This window comes from Orcinus orca, chromosome 8, assembly GCF_937001465.1.
Source record: "Orcinus orca chromosome 8, mOrcOrc1.1, whole genome shotgun sequence".
In the NCBI taxonomy this organism is placed as follows: Eukaryota; Metazoa; Chordata; class Mammalia; order Artiodactyla; family Delphinidae; genus Orcinus; species Orcinus orca.
This window is the reverse complement of record NC_064566.1, coordinates 16,511,648-16,535,469: the sequence shown is the minus strand read 5'-3', so window position 1 is coordinate 16,535,469 and position 23,822 is coordinate 16,511,648. Positions and strand designations below refer to the sequence as shown.

At 36.4% G+C, this 23,822-nt stretch overlaps 1 protein-coding gene across 3 annotated transcripts in view; it reads left to right on the top strand.

Moving 5' to 3' along the window:
- TTC17 (tetratricopeptide repeat domain 17) overlaps window positions 1-23,822 on the top strand; it is a 153,621-nt gene that overhangs the window by 24,635 nt on the left and 105,164 nt on the right. For all 3 annotated transcript variants that reach the window (XM_004264025.4, XM_004264024.3, XM_033411026.2), the window contains exons 2-5: window positions 1,743-1,832; window positions 13,142-13,311; window positions 14,443-14,554; window positions 14,787-14,918. In XM_004264025.4, the coding sequence (XP_004264073.1) occupies window positions 1,743-1,832; window positions 13,142-13,311; window positions 14,443-14,554; window positions 14,787-14,918 (504 nt within the window). The remainder of the gene's footprint in view (window positions 1-1,742; window positions 1,833-13,141; window positions 13,312-14,442; window positions 14,555-14,786; window positions 14,919-23,822) is intronic.

The following is a 23,822-nucleotide window of genomic DNA, read 5'->3' as shown; positions in this document are numbered from 1 at the left end:
TGTAGGATCTTAGTTCCCCAACCAGGGATTGAACCTGCACCCTGGAAGTGAAAGCACCAAGTCCTACCCACTGGACCATCAGGGAATTCCCATTCCTTCTTTTTAAATTTTTGTTTTTTAAATAGACTTGCATTCACCAAGGTCTAAGCAAGGCTATCTTTTGCACTTAAAAAGCTAGTTCTAAAATTAATTGAGCTGATGTCAAGGTCTTAGAGATTATAGAAAGATTCTTAGAGATGTTATGGAAAACCCCGAATGAACTTTTTGGCCAACCCAGTAGTTTCTTCTCAAAGTAGGACTTCTTGAAGAGCTAGTTTATAATTTGACAGTCTAACACTAAGGGATAGCAGGAACTTCATTTCATCTCTTAGACTCCAAGGCCACTGTCTTAGATTTTCTTGAAATTCAAAAAACCCCGTGTGTGTTGTTTTTTCCTTATTATAAACATATTATGTGTGTATTATAGACAATTTAAAAATATACAAGTTTATAGGGCTTCCCTGGTGGCACAGTGGTTGAGAGTCCGCCTGCCAATGTAGGGGACATGGGTTCGTGCCCCGGTCCGGGAGGATCCCACGTGCCACGGAGCGGCTGGGCCTGTGGGCCATGGCCGCTGAGCCTGCGCGTCGGGAGCCTGTGCTCCACAATGCGAGAGGCCACAACAGTGAGAGGCCCGTGTACCGCAAAATAAATAAATAAATACAAGTGTATAAAGTAAAAGATATAAATGTGCCTCTCTTCTTAATCCCACTTCCCCAAAGAAATCACTGTAAACCAACTTAGTTTTGTGCATATACAGACATGTATATGTTTATATCTATAAAAATGTAATTTCTTAAAAAAAGTATAGCATACTTATTATTCTTCATTACTTTTAGTTAATTATACATTGTGAACATCTTTCCATGATAGTAGATCTCATTTTTCTGTATCCCATTCCACTGGACAGTGGCTTTCTCTGTTCCCTCATTGCTGGACTTAGGTTTGTTGGGTCTTTTGTTTGTTTGTTTTTTGCAGCTAAAGGTAATACAGTGAGCAGCCTTGTATATATCTTTGCCCATTTAAAGAACGCCTATAGGATAGCTTCCTAGAATTTATATTCCTAGGTCAGAGGATATGTACTTTAAAAATTTTGATATATGTTGTCAAAGAACCCTCCAAATAATAAGTTTATAAGCCTGCTACCAGCATATGAGGGTTCATTTTTCCTGCATATTCAACAACATAGTTGCTTGTTTATGATTCAGAAACAGGAATTGTAAACTGTAAGTCTCAAGGTTATTTTATATTATCTCTGATTTACGGCTTCTGCAAATAGCCTGAAAAATAGATGCTTTTCGTACTTTTCTTTTTATTGCCGCCAGACCTGTTCAGATATGGAATGTGCTATCAAGACAAAGCAATCTATTTTTATTAGTATAGATATAAAATATATTTTAAGGAATTTACTTTATCATTCATTTCCAAATACTTCTCTTCTTGAATATTTCTTACATGACTAGTCAAATCAGAATATTCACTTTGAAAGCTTGCTCTTTCAAGTTGGAGTTCAAGGGACAGCTATTGAACCTCTCATTCTCTTTGCCGAAATTTACATGTCATCACTTTTGAGATAAATACCCCTTGAGTTTACTGAGCACCTAACACTGATTATAATGGTGATCGAACAATAATTTAAGGCATATCCAAAGAAACGTTAATGAAATCTGAGCTTTATTTATCTATTGTTTGCTTGCTTGCAGGTGGATTCACCTATGAACTTGAAGCATCCCCATGACTTAGTCATATTAATGAGACAAGAAACAACAGTTAACTACCTCAAAGAACTGGAGGTGAGGCAACTGGACATGTCATATGCAGCTGATACTTGTTGCATTTCACAGGAGCTGTTGTGTTCAAAGAACAAGTAAAGCATGCTATTTCTTAAATCTTCTGACTTTTACAGGAATATTCAACTTGTAGATTGTCCTTTTTTTTTTTTTTTTTTAAAATCAGAATGCCATTTGAGCAATAGTAAGAGAAACAGACTACCAGAGCCTGGGTTTTATGTCTCGTTTTTGTTTTATTTTTTTATGATTACCTTTTGTTTATTTTTTTAATACAGCAGGTTCTTATTAGTTATCTATTTTATACATATTAATATATACATGTCAATCCCAATTGCCCAATTCATCCCACCACCACCAACCCCCCTCCACCCCACTTTCCCCCCTTGGTGTCCATACGTTTGTTCTCTACATCTGTCTCTATTTCTTCCTTGTAAACCGGTTCATCTGAACCATTTTTCTAGATTCCACATGTATGTGTTAATATACGATATTTGTTTTTCTCTTTTATGCCTCGTTCTTGACTTACTATATCCTTGAACAAAGTTTCCATGTATAAATTTTACCATCAAGTATGAAAAGGCATTATCTCAGGATATACTTGGAAGGAGAATTTGCGTAAAATATCAAAAGGAAGAATGGTTTGAATACCTCATAAAAATATAATTTTGTTAATTCCCAGGTAGTAAAAACTAGGGTCTTGGTATTTTGTGTTCTTATGATTGCGGTGAAGAGCATTCATCAATTTGCATCTTGAAAACTTTTTTTTTTCATTTTTATTTTATATTGGAGTATAGTTGATTAACAATGTTGTGTTAGTTTCAGGTGTACAGCAGAGTGATTCAGTTATACATATACATATAGCTGTTCTTTTTCAAATTCTTTACCCACACCTTGAAAACTTGATATTTATTAGTGCTAATAAAATCTGACCTTTTTGTTTCTATCATTGACCTTTTTGTTTCTTTGTTTCTTTTTGTTTCTATCATCTGACCTTTTGTTTCTATCATTGATTTTCATACACTGAAAAGAGTATTAACAAAAGTAGCAAAGAGTATTAACTATTTAAAAAATATTTTCTTTTTTCTCTCATAAAACCTGTTCTTAAAAGTTACAGTGTAAATTGAATCCAAATTTTAAGGAAACTTTAAGTTGCAGAAAAAGTAACCCAATTTGCAAAATAAGATTTAGAAAATTATTGGGAATTATAAGAGTCAGAGTCTTTGAGCGCTAGAAGGAATCATAAAGGTGATCCTCATTTTAGAAGCAAGGAAACAATTAGACCTAAAGACAGTGAATTGCCTGATTTTCACAAAAGTTATGGCAGAACCAGAGGCAAACGCCTTATCTCTTGACTTAAACCAAAGGTAAAACCAGGTAGCCTTTCATTTTCTAGTTAATGTAAAAGTTCTGAATTTCACTTACATAAATTCAAACTGGTACATTTATCAACAGCAGTAGTTATAATTGTATATTTTTAAAATTTCTGTAAATTAAGAAGGAGGAGCTTTTAGCACATACTAACCAGCTGTGTATAGGTAGTAGCACTTTAGGAATATTTATAAAACTTGAACACCTCACCATTTTTTAAATAGTATCTCACCTTGTTCCTACCAGTTTTGTCACTTATAAATTTGGAAATGTTGATTTTTATGAATACTAGGAAAAAGACAATAGATATATTTATTGGGCTTCATGCTTGGAAGCTTAAACACAGTGTTCAGAAAGATGCAGTGGTGCAGAAAGTAGTTTTTATTTTCAGATGCATAGACACCATTATATATGTTTATTGTTATCTCTCTAAGTGGCAGTATTATTTAATATAAAGAAAGGAGACTTAAATTAGAGTATGTGTAGGGGGAAAATGCCATTTACCAAGTCACTGAAAATGCAAATGAAAAATATTGACTCCACCAATTTTTGGTTAAGGTAGTGTAATGAGTCTATACTTAGTACTTAGTTTTTACTTCTGCTTCATATACATAGCAATGACAGATAAAAAACAGAACAGAAATCAAAATAAAATATAGTCAGGCCTAAACACAACATAAATATCTCCATAGACCAGAAATAGAACAAAACACTAAGTTGAGAATGTAGCTGAAACTAAACCTGCTGGTCTCAAAGGCCAGGAACAGGCTCTGGTGTCTGGTTGTTCATTTCTATGGAATAAAGGAGATGACAATATTTCGTGCAAGATAAAGGAAGATAACCAAATTCACTTCTGCTCGAAGACTAGGATGGAGCTTGAAAAGAGTCTGGTGGGAAAAAAAAAAAAAAAGCAGGAAGAAAAAACAAAACCTAATGACCAAAAAACAAACCAAACCATCCAGTGGTTCAATAATTGCATCTTCAATTTACTGAACACCATTTCAGGGTAGAATATTACTTTGGAGTAGGAACTCTAAACTAAAATTATGTGATGTAATTTTGGGCTTGGGATCTGGATAGAACCTGGAAACAACTACAAAACTGTTAGACACAGGAGATGATCATGGAGTAGTTGGGAAGAGACAGACAGATAGGGAGAGGGGGTGAAGGTTGATTCCAAGATTTTTGACCTGAGCGACTGATGTTGGATGGAGTTGGTGTTAGCTGAGATATAGAAGACTGAAGGAGGTGTAGACTGGGGAGGAGTTTAGCTTTGGTATATTAAGTTTGAGATACCTATTAGGCATCTAAGTGGAGACACTGAGTGAGGAGTTGGTTCTTCTAGTGTGGACTCCTGGGTAAAGGTCTGAGCTAGAGAGATAAATTTGTTATGCCTTGACATAGACATAAAGCCATTAGACTAGGTAATACAGTTTGTCTACAAAGTAGTGACAACTGGATGACTTCTTAGATACCAAAAGACAGTGGAGGAATAGCATCAAAGTGTTAAGTCTAGAATTTTGTATTCTTTTAAATATAATATTTTATATTCTCTTAAACCATCATTCAAGAGTGAGGACAAAGCAGTTTTCTGACATACACAGACAGTTTACTAACCACAGACCCTCACTTAAAAAAAAAAAATTAAAGAAGTACTTCTGCAAGAAGAAAAGTAAATCCAGTGGAAGTGCATAGGGTGTGTAATGGTGAGTAAAAACATTGATGAAAAAGTTGCTAAATTTATTTATTTATTTTCTGTGTTTAAAAGGTAAAACTAAATAAAATTACCAGTCTATAGGTGGGTTGGGGCATGCTCAATGATTACTTAAAGCATATTAACTCTTTTGTTATGTTCAGGAGGCAAAAATAACTGAATAAATTAAAATCCTGTTGGAAAATGTATAGGTATACATATTAAAAATTTAAGAATATCAAAAAAAAAAAAAAAAGAATTTCGCCACCTTTCAGAAGTCTTGCCAAAAGAAATATAAATCTAATCAAACCACAGTATAATTTGCTTTTCACTATAATTGGTTTCTTTTGTCATTTTATATATTCTGTGTATTTAAAAGATTATTCTAAGAAAGGGTTTGTAGGCTTCATCAGACTGCCAAAGAAGTCCATGACATGAAAAAGTTAAGAACCCCTGGATCCTGGTGTCAGTATTCAGGAAATACAGAGGACAGAGGAACATGTTAAACCTGTGGGATGCAGTCAGTAAAATCTTGTAGAGTAATAAACTCTACAGGATAAGTGACCCAATTTCTTTCTCAAATAAATTACAGGGATTAAAAAAAATGAAATAGAGGGGTAACCGGAAGATTAAAAGAGACTTAAAAGACAAATCAACCAATTGCAGTGTGTGTGTACCTTACTGAATTTTGACTCAAACAAATTGTATTTTAAAATAAAGAGGGAAGAAACAGTTGGGAATGAACACAGACTGGATATGTAATATTAAGGAATTACTATTTCTTGCATGTGATAATGGTGTTGTGGTATTATTTTTCTTAAAAGAGAATCTTTCAGAATCATACTGAAATATTTACTGATGAAAAACTTAACCAAAAAAAGAGTAAGGACAGTAACCAAAATAATGGAAATGCAATCTATAGTTTTCAAACCTACAAACAAAGAGAAGTTACAGGAGGAGGGGAGGGAATGTAGAAAGTGTATCAAAACTGTATCAGGGGTTCCCTGGTGGCACAGTTGTTGAGAGTCTGCCTGCTGATGCAGGGGACACGGGTTCGTGCCGTGGTCTGGGAAGATCCCACATGCCGCGGAGTGGCTAGGCCCATGAGCCATGGCCGCTGAGCCTGCACATCCGGAGCCTGTGCTCCACAACAGGAGAGGCCACAACAGTCAGAGGCCCGTGTACCGCAAAAAAAAAAAAAAAAAAATGTATCAGGCAGGAAATGAGAAAAAAGCAGCAAAGAAAAAGTAAGATAAACAGAAAACGCAAAATAATATGGTGAAAATAAATCCATAAGATCAGCAATCGCAATAAATATAAACAGATTAAACAAACTGATTAAAACGTGGAATATCAGATTGGATTTCTTATTTAGTTTAGCTGTATAGTACATATGAGAAATATACCTACAACAGCCTCGATATTGCCATTCTCAGTACCTGAGGGAAAAGAAAGAACATGGTGAAGCATACACTGGCTCTAAAAATGCTTCCCTCTAGAAGGCTCAGATGACGCTTCTCATGTTACATTGACCAAAGGAAGTCATATTGGTCACATTGGAGTCTAGCAGAACAGTGATGTAGAATTCTCTTGTAAGGAGGGGCACAAATTTGTTAATAGTAATACAGTCTACCCCAATAATTATAACAGGATAACATTTCATACCCATGAGATTGACATAAATTAAAAAGTAGGACACAGAGGGCAGACAGCAGAAGCAAGAAGAACTACAGTCCTGCAGCCTGTGGAACAAAAACCACATTCACAAAAAGATGGACAAGATGAAAAGGCAGAGGGCTGTGTACCAGATGAAGGAACAAGATAAAACCCCAGAAAAACAACTAAAAGAAGTGGAGATAGGCAAACTTCTAGAAAAAGAATTCAGAATAATCATAGTGAAGATGACCCAGGACCTCGGGAAAAGAATAGAGGCAAAGCGAGAAGATGCAAGAAATGTTTAACAAAGACCTAGAAGAATTAAAGAACAAACAAACATAGATGAAAAATACAATAACTGAAACGAATACTACATTAGAAGAATCAATAGCAGAATAACTGAGGCAGAAGAACAGATAAGTGACCTGGAAGACAAAATGGTGGAATTCACTGCTGTGGAACAGAATAAAGAAAAAAGAATGAAAAGAAATGAAGACAGACTAAGAGACCTCTGGGACGACGTTAAATGCAACAACATTCGCATTATAGGGGTCCCAGAAGGAGAAGAGAGGGAGAAAGGACCAGAGAAAATATTTGAAGAGATTACAGTCGAAAACTTTCCTAACATGGGAAAGGAAATAGCCACCCAAGTGCAGGAAGTGCAGCGAATTCCATACAGGATAAACCCAAGGAGAAACACACTGAGACACATAGTAATCAAATTGGCAAAAATTAAAGACAAAGAAAAATTATTGAAAGCAGCAAGGCAAAAACGACAAATAACATACACGGGAACTCCCATAAGATTAACAGCTGATTTCTCAGCAGAAAGTCTACAAGCCAGAAGGGAGTGGCACAATATACTTAAAGTGATGAAAGGGAAGAAACTACAACCAAGATTACTCTACCCAGCGAGGATCTCATTCATATTCGACGGAGAAATCAGAAGCTTTACAGACAAGCAAAAGCTAAGAAAATTCGGCACCACCAAACCAGCTCTACAACAAATGCTAAAGGAACTTCTCTAAGTGGGAAACACAAGAGAAGAAAAGGACCTACAAAAACAAACCCGAAACAATTAAGAAAATGGTCATAGGAACAAACATACCGATAATTACCTTAAACGTGAATGGATTAAATGCTCCAACCAAAAGACACAGGCTTGCTGAATGGATACAAAACAAGACCCATATATATGCTGTCTACAAGAGACCCACTTCAAACCTAGGGACACATACAGACTGAAAGTGAGTGGATGGAAAAAGATATTCTGTGCAAATCAAAAGAAAGCTGGAGTAGCAATGCTCATATCAGGTAAAATAGACTTTAAAATAATGTTACAAGAGACAAGGAAGGGTACTACATAATGATCAAGGGATCAATCTAAGAAGATATTACAATTATAAATATATATGCACCCAACATAGGACCACCTCAATACATAAGGCAACTCCTAAAAGCTATAAAAGAGGAAATTGACAGTAACACAATAATAGTGGAGGACTTTAACACCTCAATTACACCAACGGACAGATCATCCAAAATGAAAATAAATAAAGAAACAGAAGCTTTAAATGACGCAATAGACCAGATAGATTTAATTGATATTTATAGGACATTCCATCCAAAAACAGCAGATTATACTTTCTTCTCGAGTACGCATGGAACATTCTCCAGGATAGATCACATCTTCAGGCACAAATCAAGCCTCAGTAAATTTAAGAAAATCGAAATCATATCACGCATCTTTTCTGACCACAACGCTATGAGATTAGAAATCAACATGGAAAAAAATGCAAAACACACAAATACACAGAGGCTAAACAATACGTTACTAAATGACCAAGAGATCACTGAAGAAATCAAAGAGGAAATCAAAAAATACCTAGAGACAAATGGCAATGAAAACAAGATGATCCAAAACCTAGAGGATGCAGCAAAAGCAGTTCTAAGAGGGAAGTTTATAGCTACACAAGCCTACCTCAAGAAACAAGAAAAATCTCAAGTAAACAATCTAACCTTACACCTAAAGGAACTAAAGAAAAAGGAACAAACAAAACCCAAAGTTAGCAGAAGGAAAGAAATCATATAGATCAGAGCAGAAATAAATGAAATAGAAACAAAACACTAGCAAAGGTCAATAAAACTAAAAGATGGTTCTTTGAGAAGATAAACAAAATTGATAAACCATTAGCCAGACTCATCAAGAAAAAGAGGGAGAGGACTCAAATCAATAGAATTATATAAAAAAGAAAAGTTACAACATACACCACAGAAATACAAACCATCCTAAGAGACTACTAAAGCAACTCTATGCCAATAAAATGGACAACCTGGAAGAAATGGACAAATTCTTAGAAAGGTATAACCTTCCAAGACTGAACCAGGAAGAAATAGAAAATAATCACAAGTAATGATATTGAAATCACAAGTAATGAAATTGAAACTGTGATTACAAATCTTCCAGCAAACAAAAATCCAGGACCAGATGGCTTCACAGGTGAATTCTGTTAAACATTTAGACAAGAGCTAACACCCATCCTTCTAAAACTCTTCCAAAAAATTGCAGAGGAAGGAACACTCCCAAACTCATTCTATGAGGCCACCATCACTCTGATATCAAAACCAGACAAAGATACAAAAAAAGAGAATTACAGACCAATATCACTGATGAATGTAGAGGCAAAAATCCTCAACAAAATACTAGCAAACAGAATCCAAAAACACATTAAAAGGATCATACACCATGATCAAGTGGGATTTATCCCAGGGATGCAAGGATTCTTCAATATATGCAAATCAATCAGTGTGATACACCATATTAACAAATTGAAGAATAAGAACCATATGATCATCTCAATAGACACAGAAAAAGCTTTTGACAAAATTCAGCACCCATTTATGATAAAAACTCTCCAGAAAGTGGACACAGAGGGAACCTACCTCAACATAATGAAGGCCATATATGATAAACCCACAGCAAACATCATTCTCAATGGTGAAAAACTGAAAGCATTTCCTCTAAGATCAGGAACAAGACAAGGATGTCCATTTTCACCACAATTATTCAACATAGTCATGGAAGTCCTAGCCACAGCAATCAGACAAGAAAAAGAAATAAAACGAATACAAATTGGAAAAGAAGAAATAAAAGTGTCACCCTTTGCAGATGACATGATACTATACATAGAGAATCCTAAAGATGCCACCAGAAAACTACTAGAGCTAATCAATGAATTTGGTAAAGTTGCAGGATACAAAATTAATGCACAGAAATCTCTTGCATTCCTATACACTAATGATGAAAAATCTGAAAGAGAAATTAAGGAAATGCTCCCATTTACCATTGCAACAGAAAGTATGAAATACCAAGGAATAAACCTACCTAGGGAGACAAAAGACCTCTATGCAGAAAACTATAAGACACTGATGAAAGAAATTAAAGATGATACCAACAGATGGAGAGATATATCATGTTCTTGGATTGGAAGAATCAATACTGTGAAAATGACTATACTACCCAAGCAACCTACAGATTCAATGCAATTCCTATCAAATTACCAATGGCATTTTTTACGGAACTAGAACAAATCATCTTAAAATTTGTATGGAGACACAAAAAACCCCGAAGAGCCAAAGCAGTCTTGAGGGAAAAAAACGGAGCTGGTGGCATCAGACTCCCTGACTTCAGACTATACTACAAAGCTACAGCAATCAAGACAGTTTGGTGTTGGCAAAAAACAGAAACATAGATCAATGGAACAAGATAGAAAGCCCAGAGATAAACCCACGCACCTGTGGTCAACTAATCTATGACAGAGGAGACAAAGACATACAATGGAGAAAAGACAGTCTCTTCAATAAGTGGTTTTGGGATAACTGGACAGCTACAAGTAAAAGAATGAAATCAGAATACTCCCTAACACCATAGAAAAAAATAAACTCAAAATGCATTCGATACCTAAGTGTAAGACCAGACACTATAAAACTCTTAGAGGTAAACATAGGAAGAACACTCTTTGACATAAATCACAGCAAGATCTTTTTTGATCCACCTCCTAGAGTAATGGAAATAAAAACAAAAATAAACCAATGGGACCTAATGACACTTCAAAGCTTTTGCACAGGAAAGGAAACCATAAACAAGACGAAAAGAGAACCCTCAGAATGGGAGAAAATATTTGCAAACGAATCAACGGACAAAGGATTAATCTCCCAAATAGATAAACTGCTCCTGCAGCTCAATATTAAAAAAACAAACAACCCAATCCAAAAATGGGCAGAAGACCTAAATAGACATTTCTTCAAAGAAGACATACAGATGGCCAAGAAGCACATGAAAAGCTGCTCAACATCACTAATAGTTAGAGAAATGCGAATCAAAACTACAAGGAGGTATCACCTCACACCAGTTAGAATGGGCATCATCAGAAAATCTACAAACAACAAATGCTGGAGAGGGTGTGGAGAAAAGGGAACCCTCTTGTACTGTTGGTGGGAATGTAAATTGATACAGCCACTATGGAGAACAGTATGGAGCTTCTTTAAAAAAGTAAAAATAGGATTACCATATGATCCAGCAATCCCACTACTGGGCACATACCCAGAGAAAACTATAATTCAAAAAGACACATGCACTCCAGTGTTCCTTGCAGCACTATTTACGATAGCCAGGTCATGGAAGCAACCTAAATGCCCATCGACAGATGAATGCATAAAGAAGATGTGGTACATATATACAGTGGAATATTACTCAGCCATAAAAAGGAATGGAATTGAGTCATTTGCTGAGACGTGGATGGATCTAGAGACTGTCATACAGAGTGAAGTAAGTCAGAAAGAGAAAAATATTGTATATTAACGCATGTATGTGGAACCTAGAAAAATGGTACAGATGAACCAGTTTGCAGGGCAGAAGTTGAGACACAGATGTAGAGAACAACGTATGGACACCAAGGGGTGAAAACTGCAGGTGGGTGGTGGTGGTGGTGTGCTGAATTGGGCAATTGGGATTGACATGTATACACTGATATGTATAAAATTGATGACTAATAAGAACTTGCTGTGTAAAAAAAATTAAAAATATTTTTTAAAAATGTAGGACAAAACCAAATGTTGGTAAGTTCATGGGGAGATGGATATTATCCTAATCTGTTGGTAGAATTCTAGTTTTTATAACCACTTTGAAGAGCAGATTGACGGTGACTAAATAAACTGAAAATGTATCCCATACAGCCCCATATTTTTCTCCTACTGGAACTCTTACACAATGACAGTTTTATAAGAATACCATAGCACATTTAATACCAAAAAATATTTAAAAAGAAGCAACCTAATGGTTTACAGGAAAATAAATACTTTTTTTTTTTTTTTTTTTGAGGTATGCGGGCTTCTCACTGTTGTGGCCTCTCCTGTTGCGGAGCACAGGCTCCGGACGTGCAGGCTCAGCAGCCATGGCTCACGGGACTAGCCGCTCAGCGGCATGTGGGATCCTCCCGTACCAGGGCACGAACCCGTGTCCCCTGCATCGGCAGGTGGACTCTCAACCACTGCGCCACCAGGGAAGCCCCAAATAAATACATTTTTATACATCCGGTAGAATGAAAAATTTAGAGCTTTACCGACCAATGTAGATAAATGTCAAAAACATAATATTAAGTTAAAAAAAAAAAGAAAGTTGTAGAATAATACATACAGTATGACAGTATTTATATAAAATTTCAAAATTTGCAAAGCAATGCTGTATGTTCATTTTGGAGATATAGCTGTTAATATATCTATGTATAAAGTAATATTTTAAGAAAAGTAGGGCAATATAGTAATATTTTATAAAAATATACATGAAAATGATGCATAAAACATTCAGGATAGTGGTAACTTTTGTTCTTTTAATTAATTATTTATTTATTTATTCTCTTGGCTGCACCGCACAGCTTGTGGGATCTTAGTTCCCCAACCAGGGATTGAACCCAGGCCATGGAAGTGAAAGCTCCAAGTCCTAACCACTGGACCACAAGGGCATTCCCAGGATAGTGGTAACTTTTGGAAGTGAGAGAGGGATCTCAAAGGCAGTTAAGAGGGGCTTCAACTATTTTTTTTTTCTTGTAGAAAAATCTGGAGTATGGCCAAATGTTAAGATAGATAGGGTGGTGGAAACATGGCTGTTAATAATTCCTCTGTATGTTTGGGGAAAAAATGTCAGTGGCAGGAATTCCCCTGGAACACTAGTTACTTCAGGTAGCACTATCAATGCGCTAGATGTCTTCAAGGACTGAAATATGATGTGTTTGGACAATTCAAGGTACTTCTAATTGCTGAGCTATTCTGTGCCAGTTAAGTTGATTGATGTAGCTTTATAGATAGTCAGAGATCATATCATAAGGCACTCATGTGCCAGTATTATAAATGTCATGTTCTGTTACTTTCTGTATATGGACACCTGTTTCGAGAAGCTTATTTATGTCAACTAGCGTAACCCAGGGCATATTTTGATTTCTCTGACTTGTTCAACACATTAAATTCTCCTTTCTCTTACATGGTATGTAGGTTGAAATATTAGAAAAATCCTTTTGTGTTCTTATTTTCTTCTCAACAGAAGCAGTTAGTTGCTCAAAAAATTCATATAGAAGAGAATGAGGACAGAGATACAGGACTGGAACAGAGACATAATAAAGAGGATCCAGACTGCATCAAAGCCAAGGTACCCTTAGGGGACCTAGATCTGTATGATGGCACATACATAACTTTGGAGAGCAAAGATATCAGGTAAAGAAATTCTCTTTCCAAAAATAAAGTGCGTCTTCCTGAACAGACCTTTCTCGAATCAATTAGAAATTATTTCTCTAATGAGAAAAAGCTTCAGTCACTGTTGACTTTATTGAAATTTGAAAGTTCAAAATGTGTAGTATGTACAGAATTCTTACAAATCAATTAAAAGTATTTAATACCATAGTAGAAAATTGAACAATTTATGGTAAAAAAAAATGCAAATGGCCAGTAAACACGTGGAAAAAATATTTCTCAGTAATGATCAGATAAGTGCATACTAAGACATATTTTTCTTCTCTCAAATTGAAAAAAATGTTTAAAAATCAATAACTGGTAAAAATGTAGAAAGACTATATAGAAGTGTAAACTGGTTTAACATTTCTAGAAAGGGTTAAGCAGTGTTATATTAGCTTTTGAAAAGTCCACAGTCTTTTTTTAAAATTAATTAATTAATTTGTTTGTTTTTGGCTGCGTTGGGTCTTCATTGCTGTGCGTGGGCTTTCTCTAGTTGCGGCGAGCGGGGGCTACTCTTCATTGCAGTGCGCGGGCTTCTTGTTGCAGAGCACAGGCTCTAGGCATGCGGGCTTCAGTAGTTGTGGCTCACGAGTTCTAGAGCACAGGCTCAGTAGTTGTGCACACAGGCTTAGTTGCTCCGCAGCATGTGGGATCTTCCCGGACCAGGGCTCGAACCCATGTCCTCTGCACTGGCAGGCAGATTCTTAACCACTGTGCCACCGGGGAACTCCAGAGTCCACAGTCTTAACGGTTTGTGACTTAACTATTTTCTCCCTAACCATTTTTTTTTTAAGTTTATTTGGCTGCTCTGGGTCTTAGTTGTGGCACGCGGGATCTTTGCAGTGTGCAGGATCTTTTAGTTGCGGCATGCATGTGGGATCTTGTTCCCTGACCAGGGATCGAACCCTGGACCCTCCCTAACTCTTGATATATCTCCTTTAAGTTGAGCTCTCAGAAAATTTTGCTCTAACAACAGCTGTATGAAAAAAGTATGCATGTTGACTAAAATTGGTTGTAAAGTGAGATGCTTTGAGAATATGATTTAATTAGGGAAAAATTGGACATATCTTCACTTTTCATTCATTCATTACTTCTTGCCTCTTGATATTTTAGCCCTGAAGATTATATAGACACAGAATCTCCTGTCCCTCCAGACCCTGAGCAGCCTGATTGTACTAAAATTTTAGAACTTCCATATAGTATACATGCTTTTCAGCACTTGCGAGTAAGTAGAGAAATTTGGGGGGTTTTGTTTGTTTTCATTTTTTTCTTTAATCTCTTGCTTATACATACTCTTTTTCTTTCTTCTCTTCTTCCAAACAGCTTTATAATTTAACAAACGTCTCCTATTTCTTAAAATTCCTTCAAAATAATGCCATAAGATACCAAATTATTTGTGATTTCTATTGTCTTATAATCTCCTTTTTCTGTTTTTTTCTATTTTTTCTTCTCTTCAGGGTGTACAAGAGAGAGTTAATCTTTCTGCACCTCTACTACCTAAAGAAGATCCAATCTTCACGTATCTATCTAAACGGTTAGGAAGGAGTATAGATGACATAGGTCACCTCATTCATGAAGGCCTACAGAAGGTAAGTCGTAAATGACTTAAAGAGCCCGGAGGCCCTGTGTGAACAGAAGATATTTTTCTCTCAGAAAATACCTACCTAGCTTGTTTTTGTCTGGAGAGTGATTTTAAATCATGATTACAGTAATATAAACTGTATAGTTCAAAGTTAGAGAGAAGCATTGATAATCCAGTCCCCTTTGTCCCCTTCAGGACAAGATGCTGAAAAGTTTTATTTAAACTAATTCACAAAAAAACAAATTATAAACTAATATAAGCAACAGGGCTTATAAGCTAGATTATATATTTTGAGTGTGAAGGAACATTCACATTAGTGTCTTTGATATATGTCTACACACAGGAAATACATAGATTATCACTGTTCTCTGAACAGGTAAAAGAATCACCACTAACAATAAAATCTTCATGTAATTTTAAGGGAACATCTACTGTAAAATAATGAAATGGGGAATTATATAACAGGACCCAAGAATTTAAAGGTATCATTCAGGATAACATATGGGAATTTAGAAAATAGTTTTTGCTCTTCTCTGTGCCTAAGGAGATTTGTAAAATGCAGGCTAGTTTCTAGGCACTATTATAGTGGTACTAAGTAAAATGTGTAATTGTAACATTTATATACAGTTTACTCAAATATATATTTATATGTTTATTCAAATGCATTATATATTATAGGATTATTTTTGTAGCTAAGTTACCTTCTTCATATTGTTTTTCTGAAGGTAATGTAAAATATTGCATCCCCAGAATTGATAAGTAATAAGGAAAAACTGGCCTGGGATTTAAGATGTCGTTCAGAGAATTGTTAGTTGAAAGTAGATCATCGTGGTAAATGCTCTATAGAAAATTAAAATAGAGGGTAATTGAGTGGCTTCTTTAGGTTGAGCAGTTGGGGTTATCCTCTCTGGAAAGATGAATTTTAAGCTGATACTTGAATGACAAGAAGGAACCAAAAGTCAAAGATCAAGGAAGAACATTCTAGGCTGAAGAATGAACAAAGGCCCTGAAACCTTAATGAGCTTGGTAGTATATTAGTTAGCTCAGGCTGCCATCACAAAATACCACAGACTGTGTGGCTTAAACAACAGAAATCTATTTCTCACAGTCTGGAGGCTGGAAAGTCCAAGATCATGTTGCTGGCTGATTTGGTTCCTGGTGAGGACTCACCTTCTGGCTGTGTCCTCACATGGCTTCTTCTCAGTGTGTACATGGGGAGGGAGGGAGGGAGAGATAGAGAGATAAATCTTCCTCTTATAAGGGGACTGGCCCTATTGGATTTTTAACCTTTATCACCTCTTCAGAGGCCCTATCTTCACATATAGTCACGTTGAGGGTTAGGGCGTCCATATATGAATGGTTAGAAACACATTCAGTATATAACAAGTGTTATGTAATTAAATTCAGGTCAGTATGGCTGGAGCTTGGTGAGAAAAGGGAGGATGATAGGGAATGAAGCCAAAGAAGTAGACCAGGGCCAGACTATGTGGGGCTCTGAAAGCCAAAGTTAGGACTTTGAATTTTATTACAAGTGTGCTGAGAAGCTGGAGCAGACGAGTAACATAATTTAATTAGTACTTTTTAAGGTGCACTCTCAAACTTATATGGAGAAAGGACTAAAGGAGGCCAAAATTCGAAATAGACCATTAGGAGGCTAGTGCAGTAACTCGAGAGAGATGAAGATGGTTTGGACTAGAAGGATTGGTAGTGGAAATGGAGGAAGTTAAACTATTTCAGGAAATGTTTAGAAGTTTAGAAGCTGATTAATTAGATATGGGGAATGAGAGAAAAAGAGGAATCAAGGGTAATTCCTTAATTTTTGGCTTGAGCAACTTGGAGGAGCAGGGTTGGGGTGAGAGAAGATGAGATAGAGTTCTGTTTTGGTCAAGTTAAATCTGAAATACCTATATGAGTCTGGAATTCCAGTAGAGGTCAGAGCTGGGTATGTAGATAGAGAATAATTGTTAAGTAGGGAGTATCTGTAGCCGTGGGATTACATATGGTCATCTGGAGAAGAGTGAAGTTTGAGAAGAAGTCCTGGGTCCTCCTACATTATCTGTCAAGCAGAGGGTGAAGGGCCAGCAGAAAAGATCCAAAGGATGTCCAGAAGGATGTGATATCCTAAGAGCCAAGGGAAAAAATGTGTTCAAAAGAGAGAGAATAATTAATAGTGACATTTGAACATTTATAGATTAGAGTGTAGATTTTATGAGAAATCTTTTTTTTATTTTGAATTTTATTTTATTTTTTATACAGCAGGTTCTTATTAGTTATCTATTTTATACATATTAGTGTATACACGTCAATCCCAATCTCCCAATTCATCACACCCCCACCCCCACCGCCACTTTCCCCCTTGGTGTACATATGTTTGTTCTCTACGTCTGTGTCTCTCTTTGTGCCCTGCAAACTGGTTCATGTGTGCCATTTTTCTAGATGCCACATATATACGTTAATTAATATACGATACTTGTTTTTCTCTTTCTGACTTACGTCACTCTATATGACAGTCTCTAGATCCATCCACGTCTCTAAAAATGACCCAATTTCGTTCATTTTATGGCTGAGTAATATTCCATTGTATATACGTACCACATCTTCTTTATCCATTCATCTGTTGATGGGCATTCAGGTTGCTTCCATGACCTGCCTGTTGTAAATAGTGCTGCAAGGAACATTGGGGTGCATGTGTCTTTTTGAATTATAGTTTTCTGTGGGTATATGCCCAGTAGTGGGATCACTGGATCATATGGTAATTCTATTTTTAGTTTTTTAAGGAACCTCCATACTGTTCTCCACAGTGGCTGTATCAATTTACATTGCCACCAACAGTGCAAGAGGGTTCCCTTTTCTCCACACCCTCTCCAGCATTTGTTGTTTGTAGATTTTCTGATGATGCCCATTCTAACTGGTGTGAGGTGATACCTCATTGTAGTTTTGATATGCATTTCTCTAATAATTAGTGATGTTGAGCAGCTTTTTGTGTGCTTCTCGGCCATCTGTATGTCTTCTTTGGAGAAATGTCTATTTAGGTCTTCTGCCCACTTTTTCATTGGGTTGTTTGTTTTTTTAATATTGAGCTGCATGAGCTGTTTAAATATTTTGGAGATTAATCCTTTGTCCATTGATTCGTTTGCAAATATTTTCTCCCATTCTGAGGGTTCTCTTTTCGTCTTGTTTGTAGTTTCCTTTGCTTTGCAAAAGCTTTGAAGTTTCATTAGGTCCCATTTGTTTATTTTTGTTTTTATTTCCATTACTCTAGGAGGTGGATCAAAAAAGATCTTGCTGTGATTTATGTCAGAGTGTTCTTCCTATGTTTTCCTCTAAGAGTTTTATAGTGTCTGGTCTTACATTTAGGTCTCTAATCCATTTTGAGTTTATCTTTGTGTATGGTGTTACGGAGTGTTCTAATTTCATTCCTTTACATGTAGCTGTCCAGTTTTCCCAGCACCACTTACTGAAGAGAGTGTCTTTTCTCCATTGTATATCCTTGCCTCCTTTGTCATAGATTAGTTGACCATAGATGTATGGGTTTATCTCTGGGCATTCTATCCTGTTCCATTGATCTGTATTTGTTTTTGTACCAGTACCATATTATCTTGATTACTGTAGCCTTGTAGTATTGTCTGTAGTCAGGGAGTCTGATTCCTCCAGCTCCGTTTTTTTCCCTCAAGACTGCTTTGGCTATTCAGGGTCTTTTGTTCCTCCATACAAATTTTAAGGGTTTTTTTTCTAGTTCTGTAAAAAATACCACTGGTAATTTGATAGGGATTGCATTGAATCTGTAGGTTGCTTTGGGTAGTATAGTCATCTTCACAATATTGAGTCTTCCAATTCAAGAACATGGTATATTTCTCCATCTGTTTTTGTCATCGTTGATTTCTTTCATCAGTGTCTTACAGTTTTCTGAGTACAGGTCTTTTACCTCCTTAGGTAGGTTTAGTCCTGGGTATTTTATTCTTTTTCTTGCAGTGGTGATTAGAATTGTTTCCTTAATTCCTCTTTCTGATCTTTCGTTGTTAGTGTGTAGGAATGCAAGAGATTTCTGTGCATTAATTATGTATCCTGCAACTTTACCAAGTTCATTGATTAGCTCTAGTAGTTTTCTGGTGGCATCTTTAAGATTCTCTACATATAGTATCATGTCATCTGCAAACAATGAGAGTTTTACTTCATTCCCAATTTGTATTCCATTTATTTCTTTTTCTTCTCTGATTGCCATGGCTAGGACTTCCAAAACTATGTTGAATAATAGTGGTGAGAGTGGACATCCATGTCTTGTTCCTGATCTTAGAGGAAATGCTTTCAGTTTTTCACCATTGAGAATGATGTTTGCTGTGGGTTTGTCATATATGGCCTTTATTATGTTGAGGTAGGTTCCCTTTGTGCCCACTTTCTGGAGAGTTTTTATCATAAATGGGTGCTGAATTTTGTCATAAGCTTTTTCTGCATCTGTTAAGATGATCATATGGTTCTTATTCTTCAATTTGTTAATATGGTGTATCACATTGATTTGCGTATATTGAAGAATCCTTGCATCCCTGGGATAAATCCCACTTGATCATGGTGTATGATCGTTTTATTGTGTTCTTGGATTTTGTTTGCTAGTATTTTGTTGTGGATTTTTGCATCTATATTCATCAGTGATATTGGTCTGTAATTTTCTTTTTTTGTGATATCTTTGTCTGGTTTTGGTATCAGGGTGATGGTGGCCTCATAGAATGAGTTTGGGAGTGTTCCTTCCTCTGCAGTTTTTTGGAAGAGTTTGAGAAGGATGGTTGTTAGTTCTTCTCTAAATGTTTGATAGAATTCAACTGTGAAGCCATCTGGTCCTGGATTTTTGTTTGTTGGAAGATTTTTAATCAGTTTCAATTTCATTACTTGTGACTGGTCTCTTCATATTTTCTGTTTCTTCCTGGTTCAGTCTTGGAAGGTTACACCTTTCTAAGAATTTGTCCATTTCTTCCAGGTTGTCCATTTTATTGGCATAGAGTTGCTTGTAGTAGTCTCTTAGGATGGTTTGTATTTCTGTGGTGTCTGTTGTAACTTCTCTTTTTTCATTTCTAATTTTATTGATTTGAGTCCTCTCCCGATTTTTCTTGATGAGTCTGGATAATGGCTTATCAATTTTGTTTATCTTCTCAAAGAACCAACTTTTAGTTTTATTGATCTTTGCTATTGTTTGCTTTATTTCTATTTCATTTATTTCTGTTCTGATCTTTATGATTTCTTTCCTTCTACTAGCTTTTGGTTTTGTTTGTTCTTCTTTCTCTAGTTCCTTTGGGTGTAAGGTTAGATTCTTTATTTGAGATTTTTCTTGTTTCTTGAGGTAGGCTTGTATTGCTATAAACTTCCCTCTTAGAACTGCTTTTACTGCATCCCGTAGATTTTGGATCATCATGTTTTCATTGTCATTTGTCTTTAGGTATTTTTTGATTTCCTCTTTGATTTCTTCAGTGATCTCTTGGTTATTTAGTAGTGTATTGTTTAGCCTCCATGTGTTTGTGTTTTTTACGTTTTTTTCCCCTGTAACTGATTTCTAATTTGATAGCGTTGTTGTCAGAAACGATGCTTGATATGATTTCAGTTTTCTTAAATTTACCAAGGCTTGATTTGTGACCCAAGATGTGATATATCCTGGAGAATGTTCCATATGCACTTGAGAAGAAAGTGTAATCTGCTGTTTTTGGATGGAAAGTCCTATAAATATCAATTAAATCTATCTGTTCCATTGTGTCATTTAAAGCTTGTGTTTCCTTATTAATTTTTTGTTTGGTTGATCTGTCCATTGGTGTAAGTGAGGTTTTAAAATCCCCCACTATTATTGTGTTACTGTCGGGTTACTTTTTTTTTTTTTTTTTTTGCGGTACGCGGGCCTCTCACTGCTGTGGCCTCTCCCGTCGCGGAGCACAGGCTCCGGACGCGCAGGCTCAGCGGCCACGGCTCACGGGCCCAGCCGCTCCGCGGCACGCGGGATCCTCCCGGACCGGGGCACGAACCCGTGTCCCCTGCATCGGCAGGCGGACTCTCAACCACTGTGCCACCAGGGAAGCCCAGGTTACTTTTTTATAGCTGTTAGCAGTTGCCTTATGTATTGAGGTGCTACCATGTTGGGTGCATATATATTTGTTATTGTTATATCTTCTTCTTGGATTGATCCCTTGATCATTATGTAGTATCCTTCCTTGTCTCTTGTGACAATCTTTTTTTTTATAGTCTATTTTACCTGATATGAGTATTGCTGCTCCAGCTTTCTTTTGATTTCCATTTGCATGGAATATCTATTTCTATCCCCTCACTTTCAGTCTGTATGTGTCCCTAGGTCTGACATGGGTCTCTTGTAGACATTATATATATGGGTCTTGTTTTTGTATCTGTTAAGTGAGCCTGTGTCTTTTGATTGGAGCATTTAATCCATTCACGTTTAAGGTAATTATCAATATTTTTGTTCCTGTTACCATTTTCTTAATTGTTATGGGTTTGTTTTTGTATGTCCTTTTCTTCTGTTGTGTTTCCCACTTAGAGAAGTTCCTTTAGCGTTTGTTGTTGAGCTGGTTTGTTGGTGTTGAATTCTCGTAGCTTCTACTTGTCTGTAGAGCTTTTGATTTCTCCGTTGAATCTGAATGAGATCCTTGCTGGGGAGAGTAACCTTGGTTTTAGGTTCTTCCCTTTCATCACTTTAAATAAGTCATGCCACTCCCTTCTGGCTTGTAGAGTTTCTCCTGAGAGATCAGCTGTTAACCTTACGGGAGTTCCTTTGTATGTTATTTGTCATTTTTCCCTTGAGGCTTTCAATAATTTTTCTTTGTCTTTAAATTTTGTCAGTTTGATTACTGTGTGTCCCGGTGTGTTTCTTCTTGGGTTTAACCTGTCTGGGGCTCTCTGTGCTTCCTGGACTTGGGTGTCTATTTCTTTTCCCATGTTAGGGAAGTTTTCAACTATAATCTCTTCAGATATTTTCTCGGTCCTTTCTCTCTTCTCCTTCTGAGACCCCTATAATGCGAATGTTGTTGCGTTTAATATTGTCCCCAAGATCTCTTAGGGTGTCTTCATTTCTTTTCATTCTGTTTTCTTTATTCTGTTCCGCAGCAGTGAATTCCACCATTCTATCTTCCAGGTCACTCCTCCATTCTTCTGCCTCAGTTATTCTGCTATTGATTCCTTCTAGTGTATTTTTCATTTCAGTTATTGTATTGTTCATTTCTGTTTGTTTGTTCTTTAATTCTTCTAGGTGTTTCTTCTTTAATTCTTGTAGTCTTCGTTAAACATTTCTTGCATCTTCTCAATCTTTGCCTCCATTCTTTTTTGAGATCCTGGATCATCTTGACTATCATTATTCTGAATTCTTTTTCTGGAAGGTTGCCTATCTCCACTTCATTTAGTTTTTTTCCTATGGTTTTATCTTATTCCTTCATCTGGTACAAAGTCCTCTGTCTTTTCATTCTGTCTATCCTTCTATGAATGTGGTTTTCCTTCCACAGGCTGCAGAATTGTAGTTCTTCTTGCTTCTGCTGTCTGCCCTCTCTTTAAATTAATCTAGGGACTTCCCTGGTGGTGCAGTGCTTTAGAATCCACCTGCCAAGGCAGGGGACACAGGTTTGATCCCTGGTCCAGGGGCAAGAAATCTTATAGATTTTTATTTAAAGATTTATTTTTCTCTTTGAATATACTATGATGAGTAGAGTATTCTGCTTATCATGATGCTTTTAGTAGTTCATGTAGAATTTTTAATTTTTATATATGTATTTTTAAAAATAAAGTTATTTATTTATTTTTAGCTGCGTTGGGTCTTCGTTGCTGCGCGTGCGCTTTCTCTAGTTGCAGTGAGTGGGAGCTACTCTTCAATGCAGCGCCTGGGCTTCTTATTGCAGTGGCTTCTCTTTGTTGTGGAACACAGGCTCTAGGCACGCAGGCTTCAGTAGTTGTAGCTTGCAGGCTCTAGAGTGCATGCTCAGTCGTTGTGGTGCACGGGCTTTGTTGTTCTGAAGCACGTGGGATCTTCCCAGACCATGGGTCAAACCCATGCCCCCTGCATTGGCAGGGAGATCATGTAGAATTTTTAATTGATCTTTTTGTCCCAATTCACAGTATAAGGTTTAAAAATAAGAGATTAAAAATCATTTGTTGATTTAAAGGAAAACTTTCTCAAAAGGCTACTAAAAAGGCAACTGAAGCCTAAGTCATAAGTCAAGTGTGAAAGAATATAGTATTCTGTAACCAGCTACACTTAGTGCTAAAGTCTTTCATTGCAGCACTCAAGAATCATATTTTTTCCTTGAAGATAGAATACTTAAGGATGCTTAGTAAAGAATTATACTAGTTTTAATCTTTTTTTCTTAATATTTATTTATTTGGTTGTGCCAAGTCTTAGTTGCAGCAGGTGGGCTCCTTAGTTGCGGCCCCAGGGCTTCTTAGTTGTGGCTCCAGGGCTCCTTAATCGTGGCATACAAAGTTTTAGTTGCGGCATGCATGTGGGATCTAGTTCCCTGACCAGGGATCGAACCCAGGCCCCCTGCGTTGGGACCTCAGCGTCTTATCCACTGCACCACCAGAGAATCCCATACTAGTTTTAGTCTTAAAGATAACTTTTTAAAATAAAATAATTGGTCCTTGAAAAAAAAAAAAAAGCTATATAAAAATGTAAAAGGAAATTAAAAATTATAATTTAAAAAGTCAGAGATAATTGCTGTTTTATATATTTTTGGAGTTTTATTTTTACATATCTTTATAGTTAAAACTTTATTCTCATAGGATAAATTTTTTTAGTGAAATTTTGGGATGAAAGGATAATCACATTTTTAAGCCTTTTCAAATACATATTGTCAAATTGTCCCCCAGCGATGCTGTACTAACCCAATATTTCTACACTTAATATCTGAAGTTAGTGTACACTGTAGCCAATAGTGAATAC